The 13,209-nt window shown below is 37.9% G+C and overlaps 1 protein-coding gene across 3 annotated transcripts in view; it reads right to left on the reverse strand.

Annotated features, from left to right (window-relative positions):
- The window catches only part of CFTR (CF transmembrane conductance regulator), a 230,318-nt gene that overhangs the window by 47,498 nt on the left and 169,611 nt on the right, over positions 1-13,209 (reverse strand). For 2 of the 3 annotated variants that reach the window (XM_074379167.1, XM_003921052.4), the window contains exons 25-27: positions 6,349-6,521; positions 5,657-5,762; positions 2,451-4,317 (exon numbers count right to left, since the gene is read on the reverse strand). In XM_074379167.1, coding sequence (XP_074235268.1) covers positions 4,117-4,317; positions 5,657-5,762; positions 6,349-6,521 — 480 coding nt within the window. In that variant the 3' untranslated portion in view covers positions 2,451-4,116. Of the gene's footprint in view, positions 1-2,450; positions 4,318-5,656; positions 5,763-6,348; positions 6,522-13,209 lie in introns of those variants that run through there. The other variant, XR_012512045.1, reaches the window with a different exon arrangement.

The raw sequence follows: 13,209 nt of genomic DNA on the forward strand, positions 1-13,209 counted from the left end.
AGCAGCTTTACTGAAAATTGCCAAAATGTTGAAGCCACCAAGATGTCCTTTATTAGGTCAATGAATAAACTGTGGTACATCTGAAAATAGAATATTATTCATCACTAAAAAGAAATGAGCTATCAAGCCATGAAAAGACATGGAGGAAACTTAAATGCATATTATTAAGTGAAAGAAGCCAATCTGAAAAGGCCAGATACTGCATAATTTTAAGTAGATGACATTCTGGTACAGGGAAAACTATGGAGACAATTAAAAGATCAGTGGTTGCCAAAAGTTAGGAGAGAAAGAGGGATGAATATGCAGAGCACAAAGTATTTTTTGGGTAGTGAAACTACCCTGTATGATGCTGTACTGTTGGTTACATGCCATTATACATTTGTTCAAACCCATCAAATGTAAAATACCAATAATGAACCCTAATGTAAACTATTGTGTTTGTGCAATAATCATGTGTCAGTGTAGGTTCATTGGTTGTGTTAAGGAAAAAGTGACTGAGGCAGGTGTCTCAATTGATAGAGATTTATTTAGCCAAAGTTTGCAGATGCACCCAGAAAAACACAAGCCAGAAGAGCATCAGTGACCTGTGCTTTTCCACAGAGGGTTTGGGAAGCTTAATATATAAAGAGTAAAGAGCAAACAGGAGGAGGAAAAGAAGGAGGAAGGGTAGACAGTGAGGCAGATGGTTCTATTCTGGTGAGGCTCTGATTACTGCTCAGTAAATCCACATTTTATAAGTAAAAAGAGGGAGCAGAGGAAAAGTCAATTATGTGTTAATTGCAGGGAAGACAGAGGGATGATTTCTGGTCTTTCCCTCATCCTGTGCCTATGAAGAGCTGGTACTAGACATTGTCAGGGTGAAATTCAACAGTACTCCGTTTTGGGGCTATTGTATAGGAGGGATATGTATCCTGAAAGATGTAGGGGCTCACAGGATTTTCCTTGGGAGAAATAGTGAGGGAGGCCATTTGGGGAGATATGTGGCCTTCTATGACTGTGGGAACCTGGGTTATGGATGAGGCTATCACACAGGGTTGCAATGTTACAGCCACCTAGAGAACAAAAGGAAAGGCAATATTGAGTGACTCAGCTCTGAAGCTTAACTTCCCCTTTGGCATAGTGAGCTTGGGGTCTTGAGATTCTATTTTCTTTCACAGTTGTAACAAATGTACCACTTTAGTGTGGGATGTTGGGTGGGGGAGGCTATCATATGTGGAGGAGTTATATGTGAACTCTCCATACTTCTTGTTCAATTTTGATGGGAACCTAAAACTGCCTGAAAAAAAAAAAAAGTTTAGTAATTTTAAAAAAAGAACTAGACTAGAACATGCTCTGAGACTGCCCTCTTGGGGCTACATGTGAAAAGAAACCTCTCCGAGAAAGAACGCAGGGCCGGAGGGCCTGGCATTCAGCAGGGATCTACAGTCCATCCACCACATTGCTAGCACCTGCACATTTCATCAAGAAGCTCAACAAGGAAGAAAGGGGGACCAAAGAAGCCTCATCTATTAAAAAGAGAAATTTGGACAAAGAAAATCCACGCAGGTGCCAATGCAGAAATGGCATTTTCCTTGATGAAGATTTTTAACTTATCAAAAGCTATGAGATAGCTACCACTCTTTGAATAAGCTTTGAAAGAAATAGATGGACATTTGCAGAATATAAATCTTTTGTGTTCTATAAGCCTCCATTTAAAAATAAAAATAACCTCAAACATATCCTAAGTAATGAAAGCAGGGACATGAAGAAATACTTGTATACCCACATTTATAGATTCTTTATAGATTTATATTATTCACTATATCCAAGAGGTAGAAGCAAACCAAGTAGCCAATGATGGATGAATGGGTGAGGAAAAATATGGCACATATTCATAAAGTGGCCCCCCCATCCAAGATTTTGCTTTATGTGGTTTCAGTTACCTGTGGCACAGTATAGTAAGATATTTTGAGAAAGAGAGAGACCACATTTGTATCACTTGTATCATAATATATTGTTATAATTGTTCTATTTTATGATTATTGTTGTTAATCTCTTATTGTGCTTAATTTATAAGTTAAACATTATCATAGGTAGGCATGCATGTACAGGAAAAAACAGAGTAATCAGGTTCAGTGCTCTCCATGATTTCAGGCATCCACTTGGAGTCCTGGAACATATTCCCCAAGGATAAGGGGGGACTACTATATAATGAATATCCTTCAACCTTGAGGAGGAAGAAAATTGACCCATGTTGCAACATGGATGAGGCTTGAAGACATGATGCTAAATGAAGTAAGCAGAAAAATACAAATACTGTATGATCTACATAAGAAGATCATCTTCCTTCTTCAAGCCTCATTCAAAAAATACAAATACATAATGATACTGAACCGAACTTTAAAATGGTTAAACTGGAAAATTTCATTTTATGTATATTTTACCTAGTTTAAAAAGATAACTGTAAAATTTGTGTTCTAATTCACATGAGATTCTCAAAAAAGGCTATATCTAAAAGACAGATTCATGTTTCATGCTCCATGAAGCTTAGAGATTGGAGTAAGAGACTAAAGAGACATGAAGAGTGAACATATCTGAAAACAATGAAGTTTCACACAAATGTATGCGTTTTATTGACAAGTGATATTTTCTTACAGTAATAAATATAATACAATCTTCTTAAGACTCAGTTTGGAGTTTGGAAAGCAATGTACCCTTGATGGGAGCACTGGTGGTACCAACTTCTTCAGAACTGCATCTAAGAGGGAACCTGTGTTGGCCGGGAATTATACAGGTGTGGGCAACAACTGTATCAGCCCCAAGCCTTCTCTCCATACCTAAAGGTGATTCGTGGCCCCTGGTTAATATCACCCTAGGTTCTTCCCCTTCCCAGTTTTAACATACTGTATCATTAAAAATAGCTAGTGCCATAAAAAGTCAACATTTCAAATATAAAATTATTTTATACAAATATAATTCATAATCATTCTTTTAAAATACAGCATTGTTATATATGTTTGAAATATTATTAAAATAAATATTTCCTAGAGAAAAAATTTTGCTTCACAAAATTATAAAACAGAAGCATATAAAACTAATTCATGATTGGCACTTCTTCAGGGTGTCTCTCATTCTCTCTTACTCAGTGTAGACAGCACAAAGTACATACATCTTGCCTGAAAACATACCACCATCACCCTATATATCTAGATGCTTGGACTTCATGTGTATCTACCCACGGTGCTTATGCCCTATCTACTTAACGCACCCTTTACCTGGAGCTTCTGTGGAAAGAAGGGTTTTCCTGTGGCAATCTGCACTAACATACTTTTCCAGCCAACCTTTAGTTCAGAGGTCTTACGAGCTTGTCACTTTCTGGAGTCTGGGAAAAAGCATGTCAACTTCTTTATCAAAGGAACCATCCTGTCCCTATGTAAGGCTGTAATAGCCCTTTTTCCAGGTAAGGGATATATTGTGATTATCCAAAATACTGAGATTTTTGTAGACCTGGATGGTACTAACGCTGATTTCCAGGATCTGGAAGTTCTCTTTCCTGGCTGCTCACTAGATGTTGAATGGGGCATATTTTGATGGGCAGTCTTGTGGTTTCTGCAGTATTCTAATACTTGCTTGGAAATGAGATAGTTGGAATGCTTAGCAGACAATGTAGTTGTGTTTCTAAACATCATGGGGTGAGGAGAGGAAAAGGAGTACAACCTTATACAAACCACTGAAGTTTCCAGTTATCATTACTTAATCAAAACCCTAAGAATTATAATTTTAGTTCTTCTCCAACACTACAAATTAATAAGTTCACTAGACAATAAGCTGATCAACTAGGCTGATTGACATTTATAGCTGTCTTTCCAATTACTACCAAAGGGCAAGTGTTTTTAGGAAAATCTGGCTTGCAAAACACAAGTGGTAAGTCTTCAAGGATTTGAAGTACCTTTTACACAATTTGACCATTGCCAGAAAGCCATGTACCCAGACCCGTATCAGCGTCCTCAATTCCCCTTACCAAAATGTTTCCCTTTTTAACAATGTAATTCATCCTTGTTTTCTGAAGCAGAGGTGACTGTTCCACGAGCTCCAATTCCACGAGCAAATGTCACATGCCAACATTTACACCTCTCTCTAAAGCCTTGTTTCTTGCACCTCTTCTTCTGTCTCTTCTTTGAGAGAAGCAATTTGGGGCCGAGACTTGTACTTGCTTGAGTTCCGGTGAGGAAAGAGCTTCATCCTGTCTGAGTGGCTGATGGCTTGCCGGAAGAGGCTCTTTTCGTTCAGCAGTTTCTGGATGGAATCATACTGCCGCACTTTGTTCTCTTCTATGACCTAGGGAAGTGGCTGTTAGTGAGATCTGGGACAGAAGGCAGGTCAGACCACAGCAGGGACAGAAACTGGCACAGGCTCAAAGGAAAATAAAAGCCAAAGAATGCCATGTCCAGAGCCTTGCATTTTGAACAATCAGGTATATAACATTTAACTGCTGTATCCTCTTGCTCTAAGGAGGTTCTACCTTCTGTGAAATTAGTTGTGATTTTCTATTTAGCAGCTGGAAGATTCTTCAGGAAAGTTTAGAGGAACCAAAGATACTCTGAAAACAAAATATTAGGTCCCTTATGTATTACCTTAAAAATGAGTGTAAGTCTACAGCACCATAAAGAGTTGAATCTCTTAAACAGTGATCTGAAGCTTAATAATTCCACATTGGTCAGGATGTGCCTGAGTTTAATATGCCTCCTTGGCTTGTTCAGGTTGAGCAAATCCAAGATCAGACAATAGAGGATGTTACTTAGATTCTTGATCTTGTGCATGGCAGGGCAAGAGGTTGTGAGTCTGTCCCCATAATTTGTTACTTTAAGCTTAGTGATGATTGTGGTAATAACAAGTCTTCAGCAAGGAAACCATTTACCTCCAGGAGGCTCAAAAGCCTGAACAGAAATGATGTGATACATCACCCTCAGAACTTCCTTGTGACTAAACCAGAGAGAATTTGTAAACATCACTTGAAAGAATCTGTGACTGTTTTGTTTTGTTTTAATAAAGACAGATGGGAGTCTCACTATGTTGCCTGGGCTAGTCTCGAATTCCTGGCCTCAAGTAATCCTCCCACCTCAGCCTTCCAAAGGGTTGTGACTACAGATGTATGCCACTGTGCCTGGCCCTGTGACAGTTTTTTTAAGAACAGTGAGAAGGTGGTGGAGAAAGGTACTACTATCTGAACCGTAATAATGACTAGAAAAATTAATTGAGCCTTTCAACTATGTCATTAATACCATAAATCAGATTGTAAGACAACCAGACCTGTCCCAGACCACATCCATGGGAGATTTAGTTATTGAAAGAATGATAAGGACATTTTTAAAAAAATTTTAAATAGTAGTGTATTTTGTATGGCTTGGTCCCCAAATAAAGGCCTAAAAAGTATATATATGCTATTTATTAATGTGACTTAGTAATATGCTGCCATTTTGGATTTCTTGTATTTCAACCTCATCACATGGCTCAGATCAAAGTGAAAAAGTTATGCAGCTATTTTGAGCAAAGCTGTATGACACCTATCTTTAAAAAGAACTTGTACATTGTTGCAATTTGCAGGAACTATCACATGTGAGATTGTTATCAAGAATTATAAGGGAAACAAACAAGATCCTAAGTTATAAAGACTCACCAAAAATTGCTGGCATTCCAGCATTGCTTCTATCCTGTGTTCACAGAGGATTACTGTGCAATCAGCAAATGCTTGTTTTAGAGCTCTTCTAATTATTTGGTATGTTCTAGAAAAGAAAGAAAATACCACATATAATGTCACAGAACAGGAATGATCTGTATTTACTTTGATAATATGTCTATTGTTCTATTATCTCTTTAAATTACTTCTTTCTTTAAGTACTTTCCACATAATGTTGATATAGAGTTAGCCACAATCAGTTTTTCAATGATTAAGTATCCATAAATAAACAGGACAAATATTTCAAAGAAAATTTTATAAATGAGTATACTTTTCACTATGTAGAATCGCCAGTAGTTCTTTATTTGGGGCTATAAACATGCTTATGGTATAAGTGGGATATAAAGGCAATCATAAGGATCAGATTATGTCCATTATTTGAAAGCTTCACCATGTGTTGACAAAGGGGAAGAGTTTGTATGAAACTAAAAACTATCTTCAGAAGAAAACACAAGGTTCTTAGACAAGGAAATATGCATTTATGCTCATTTCCACTGAGCAATTATTTCATATCTTGGGGGAGGCCTCCACTCACAGACATGACAACCTAATAAAAATATGCATCACTATGAAGCAGGCATAATGATTCTGTTCCCACTCTGTTATTAAGTAACAGAACTTCTGAAACTCACACTGGATCCAAATGAGCACTGGGTTCATCAAGCAGCAAGATCTTCGCCTTACTGAGAACAGATCTAGCCAAGCACATCAACTGCTTGTGGCCATGGCTTAGGACACAGCCCCCATCCACAAGGACAAAGTCAAGCTTCCCAGGAAACTGTTCTATCACAGATCTGAGCCCAACCTGCAGTTAAAGAGAGTAGTTCAGATACCACAGAGTTAAAAACACTCAAGCGGTTGACATTCTAAAAATAAACACAGGAGTTCTGAAAGCTTACCTTTCTCATACCAATCCCTCTACCCCCACTACCTGCCACTATTTGAATTTGATTGAGCAAAAGTCTATTTATAATCTTGACACCTCTAAAGAATCAGTCTACGACTTGTTTTCTCTTTGTACTTCATTCATCAGGAAACTTTCATTGAGTGACTATTATGTGCCAGGGATCCCAAAAGGTAGTGAGGAAACAATGCATGGTACATGGCTCTTGTGAGGCTCAGGGTTTACAAAGGTATACACAAATTATTGCAACACAACTGAATCATGCTGGAAAAGATAATATGTATAGATTGCAGGTATGCCTTCTACCATGACATCTACCTAGACAGATGATAGAACGTAGCATAAAGGATGGAGTTATGTCATCATCCTTGATGTCACCTCCCATCTTCTACTCTGTCATGACTGAGGACAAAAGATAGCATAAAATAATCCACTGTGCGTTTTTTAAAATTACATATGGAAAATTGCCATTCATGTCTTGAATTCATGAAAACTGTAACAAATAGATAAAACTACGAAGTAAGAAAAAAAAATCACACACTCATGACCATTTCTTCTTCCCATTGTCACATGTGGAAAACTCTCCCTCTTTCTGCCCCTTTGCATATTAGTCTTCACCGTTTCCAACTCTCCTCTGAGATCCTGGCCATTTTCAGGGTATTCAGGGTACAAATGACCACATATAAGCTAATAATTTTCAAATCTTTATCTCCATCCCTAGACTTCTTCCAATTACTTTTTAAATCATCCTCCTCCTACCAACTCTATTACAGTTACTCCCATCTGGGTCATCATCGTTTCTTAAGCATCATCCTACAAATCTCAATTAGTCAAATTGCAAGTCCACCATACAAACACCCCAGGGATCTTCCTAAGATATAGGTTTGACCATATCAATTCTGTTTTAAATCCTATGGTAGTTCTCTTCCTGGTAGAATAAAAGACTGGAGCTCTAGAGTCAAACAGAATCAGCTTTGAATCTGCCCTCCTCAGCTCATTTGCTGACGATATCAGGCGCATTATTTCAAATCTCATTTATCTCATACATAAAAAATGGAGAAAATAATAATATTGATGTTGAAGGGTTGTTCGAAGGATTACCAGAGATAAGTTGTGGAAAGCAGCTGCCACAGATTACGGCACATGCTAAGTACCTAATGTACAGTAACTATTAGTATTATTGGAGCCTGGGAAACCCCAAGGACATGGGTTTGGTTACTGAAACACTACCCTAGTGTGACACCAGCTTTGTAAAAATTTTCTTTCACAAGTTGCCTTGGGAAGTAAGTTAGCAGAAAGTACTGCAATACTGTGAAGTTACTCATGCCCATACTAACAAGGTTGAGATTTGGGTCAGAATGCAGTACTCTCCCTCTAGATTCATACCGGTCATACATTAATTTCCTAAGGCCATACTAGGAAAGCTATTAGACTGTGTTAAACTTTGCACTCATGGCAAAAAGCTGAGAAAAGTGTGTTTTTCCCCAGATGAAATTCTTTAGCAGAAATAAATAAATTTATATATAACTGTCAACATTTAGAGAATAGAATTTGTAAGACAAATGGCACTAAGACTGACCAATATAGGGGATATGTTGTAATATTTCTATGTTACTGTTTTATTCACTATGAAGTATAGTAAAAAGACTTTTAGAATCATATTCATTAGAGAAAAGTCAACCTAGTTAATAAAACTTAAAATTTGAAGTCAGTAAACATTTAAGAACTTTATTAAGTACCTATTTTCTGCCAGACATGGTATAATAGGCTTTTGCAAGATAATGGAATGCAAGATAGATTAGCAATTGTTTTGGAAAAGATATAAAGTTATTGTTACAAGCATATGTGCCGGTAAGATCAGTAGGAGATACTGATCTTTTGGATGTAAATGACTGCCTAGTCATATATTCCTTCAACTGGCTCTTAATGAGACTTTATTAAATTCTAGGTACTCTGACAGACCCAAGATTCAAAAATGAATGACACTAGGCTCTGCCTTAAAGGAAATTATGGTCCAAACCCAGAGAAAAAATTAATAAGTGGAAAATGACTGTTCAAAGAGATAAGCACTATAGTCTTATCTCCTGCCTAGTCTCCCGAGTAGCTGGGATTACAGGTTGCTTCCCACCACACCCAACTGATTTTTGTATTTTAGTGGAGATGGGATTTCTACATGTTGGGGCAGGCTGGTCTCGAACTCCTGACCTCAGGTGATTCACCTGCCTTGGCCTCCCAAAGTGCTAGGATTATAGGCATGAGCCACTGCGTCCAGCCCTCAAAATAATCTTGTTAATACTATCATTGAAAACCATTCTTCAATAATTTAGAAATAAATATGTATAAACTTCAGCTTAGTCCTGTCCAAACTAAGATAACTTCAAATTTACTAGAATCCAAAGTTTTCAAATTATTTTCATTACAACCTAGCATTAAAAATGAATAAATAAAAACATCAACAGTTTGTATATATAAAGAACTTTAGGAAAAAGAATTTGCCAGCTTTATGCTGATGAGCTAATAAATAGCATGTACTTCGCAAATTGCTGTGAAGAAAGAAGAAATTTTGTTTTATAACATGCTAAACTAAAAAAAAGTCTAAGAGTTTGTAAAGGATTCAAAATGTTGACTTTTGCTATTGCTGTACTCTGGAATGTTATTATGGAGCAAGAGTTTGCTCTTGTGACAGAGAAACATGAAAAAAAATCAGAAAAGTGAATTGTGGTTTGACTGAATAATCCGTAAGTGGCAGTTACAAAAATAGACAGAATCAACTCCTTTTGATACTCTGTTTGCTACTCTGTAGCTCTTTCAGGGTAAATTTTCAATTTAAAAAGCCAGTATTTCTGCTGCTTAGCTTTTCTAAAATAACTTACCTAACTATCAATGAGTAAGGATGGAAACTATTTTATAAGTAATTGAAAAAGCAAACAATAACCCAAAAAGCCTTCATTCCAAAATCAGCAGATGTTGTGCTTAGATTACGGCCGACCCTGAGATAGCCCGCTGGGGTGAAGTTGCCTGTGAACCACAAGGCAGGGAAGCAGCTCTGCTCCCACATCTGCCAGCAGTCCCAGTCAAGACCTTCCGACATCTCAAGGTTCTGTGTCCTCATTACTAAAATGAGGATGGTAATACCTGCTGTCTATTGATCACAAGGCTGTTTCCATGATCTGTTACATATAAAATGAAAGAACCCTTTATTCATTCAACCAATATTTACTGAACACCATCTATGTGTGCAAGACTACTCTAGGCACTGGAAATACCACAGTGAATAGGATATAATCTCTGACCTCCAGGAGTGTCCACTGCAGTGGGGAACATGAACAAGTTAAAAGGTAAATCTCTAGTCAGAGTGAGAAATACTGTGAAAGGGGTGGAGTTATAGGGTACACCTAGGAAAGGTCCCTGAGACCGGGAGCATCGAGGCAGATTTTTGGAAAGAAGTGATGTATAAGGAGAGGTCGAAAGATGGTAGAAGCAGGCAGTGGAGGGCGAAGGGAGTTTCCTCAGGTAGAGAACAGTGAGTGAACAAAACAGCCTCTGCAGAACAGAAAGCACATGTACTTTAGAGATCCAATGAAATTTAGTAAAACTGAATAATGGGGAGTAAGGGAAAGCTGGGGAGTGAGCTTAGAGAGGCAAGCAAAGATGAAATCACGAAGGACCTGGTAAGCCACCTTAAGTAGTGTGGACTTGGTCCAGAGGCATTAAGGAGCCATATGAAGGGAATAAACAAATGATCAGATGTGGAGTTTAGAAAGATCCTCAGAGCTGCAAAGAGCAGAATGAACTATTGGGGGTCAATAAGAAAAATGAGCCAGGAAACTATTTCAGAAATTCATGCAAGTGTTAGTAGTGATGTCAGGTGGAAATGAAGAAAAGTGAATTAAATTCCAGATACTCTGCAGGGACAGCACTGACAGGATGTGACATGTGGGTAACCGTGGAGGAACTTGAGAGCGAAAGATGAGTCTCAGGTCTCGGCTTTGGGAAACTGGAGGGTGGGATGCCATTCACTGGATTTAGGAACACAGGACAGGTATCTGGTGGAGCAGGGAAGAAACTCAGTTATTGACATAAGGTGCTTTTCATATGTTGAGATATCAGGTGGGGAGCTCTGGGAATAGGCAGATTTGGAGGTCATCAAAATAGAGGTATTAGTTAAAGTCAAGAGGACACATGAAATTTCCCAGGGAAACTAAGTAAAGTGAGGTAAGAACCAGGATTCTGTCAAACGTCATTTAAAGGATGTGTAGGTAAGAAAAACATTATTTTAGTTACTTTAACTTAATACCAGTATTTGCCAGGCACTGGGCTAAGCCCATTTTACATGTCATAACAAACCTACCAATTTATTGGGCCAGAATGCCAGAAGTCTATTTTTTTCCCTTGGGATTCAGTTTCTTTTGAGATTCTCTTTGGTTTACCCTGCTGGTAATTTTAGTTTGGCACCAAATAAGCTGTCTGGGCCTAAGCTGTTTTGGGATGGGTAAATTAAACTACCTAAGTTCTAGGTCTTAGAAACTCTCTTACCCTCCCTTGGACTTGCTTTAAATTCCTCCATCAAATGACAGGGCAGAGTGCCAAGGTGAAGGTCTGGACCCAGAAAATGAGAAAGGAGCTGTCTAGGCTAGCTTTGGTTCTAAGCCTTCCAGCTAGTAACGAGGCACAAGTCCTCATGGCTTCATGAGACACAGTCCAGATCAGCAAGGATAAGATTCTACACTGGAATTGGGAGCCAAATCCAAGCTAAAATTAAAGCATTTCTTGGCCTGGAATTGTCATTATATACATTTTTAATTTCCACTTGGGATACTGGGGAATTATGTAGGAAGTGCTGTTAGGATAAGATTCAGGTATTTGGCTGTTTGTCATTACTCTGTTCATTTAACTCTAGAGACACAAGTCACAGCAAGGTGACAGAGAGGACTAAGTGATATGACATACATCCTGGTTAGCCCCGGACAGTCCTGCTTTACAGCTTTTGTCCTAGTGTCCTGTCCAGTTTAGAGTCTGACACACCCAAAAATGTCCTGTTTGGATAAATTACATGATCAACTACATTAGACCAAAGCCTAGGCCTTGTAACTTTTAAACCCAAATGTCTTTTCTGCTTCTGTAGGCTGATACTTGCTTATTTGTTCACATGCTGCTAGCAGGCTTCCTCATCAAAAACCGACTCCTACAGGCTTCCTCATCAAAAACCTATACTACTACTCAGAGAAGCACATTACTACTCAACAAAAACAGCACTACTACTCAAAGCACTCACGACATTAAAATTAGACTAACATCATCAACTTTGTGAATAGCAAATTATTAAAAAGGAGAACAGTAAATATATAAACCTAAATATGAACTGATTAAATAAAACTCTAAACAGGTAAATATTTTGCATTATATTAATATTTAAAATCATAACCACAGGTTCTAAGATTTTAGATTATTTTTATGATCCTGCTTTCCCGTATATTTACTTTGATTTTGGCCAGATTTTATAAAGGCTAATGTCTTTCTTCCCAAGTTTTTCTCCCATTGCATTGTGTTCCTATAGTGCATTCTCTGAAGTCACATCAAAGATCTTAAAATGTGTCACTTGCAGTTTAGTTAATGTTTTCTTTAAAGACCCTGTGTTTGTTGGGTAATAAGGAAACTTTGATAATGAAAACGGTTAATCTAAGTACATTTTATTAGGGGCATGTTAAGGTTGGGCACTCAATGGGTAAGTGTTTAACACTCACAGTCATTTCAAAGCTCCTGGCAAGGTCCACTGTGAAGGGAGGCAGAAAACGGAAGAAAATTTGGAATAAACAGAAATTGAACTACAAGCACCAAAAGTGCTAATGGTAGAATACAGTTGTTCTCTAAGAAGACCTTTGAGGCTAACATTTTAAGTCCCCTGATTCTATTCCACTACAATCCAGACCTTTGAACTTAAGTTTAATAAAAACAAAATAATTTATGTTCCCTTTTTCTTTAATGCTTATATTCTTAAAATTATAAGTTTATAGCTAACGTATTCTGTTAAAGAAATTGAGAATTTCACTCCAGCTCTCCTTCCCACCAAATTATTCTGTATAATGCCCTCAATTATAATGAACCACCTGTCAGATAAACATAAGGTGTTATTTAGAAATTTTTATTCCATTTTAATTAACATATTTCTTACATAATGTCCTAATGGCTTCAAAGGATGGCATATGTCTCATCTAGGTCAAGTGGCATTTTGCCTGCCATGTGCTCACAGCCACATACCCCAAAGGCAGATGACTCCTGGTGACTTCCAAAGAAAATTATTGTCATTTGCAGGTGCTCTAGAATGAGCATTACCCTTCTGTGCTAAACCCGTGTTTCCCAGGGAAGTATATCAAGTCAAATCAAAGCCTCCTCCTTGTAGTGAAGAGCTTCAGAACTCAGACAGGAAGTAGATGAGAAGGTGTGGGGAGATGATACCTTATACTGGGATTAATCCCAGTGTACTGGAGTTGCCTGGGTCTCTTCTAACTCATGTTTCATTGATGCAAATTGAGTAGGGAAGGCCAACATCGTGCTATCTGTGGGGTTTGGTATAAACTGAATGCTTCAG

This window comes from Saimiri boliviensis, chromosome 10 (genome assembly GCF_048565385.1).
Source record: "Saimiri boliviensis isolate mSaiBol1 chromosome 10, mSaiBol1.pri, whole genome shotgun sequence".
Classification (NCBI taxonomy): Eukaryota; Metazoa; Chordata; class Mammalia; order Primates; family Cebidae; genus Saimiri; species Saimiri boliviensis.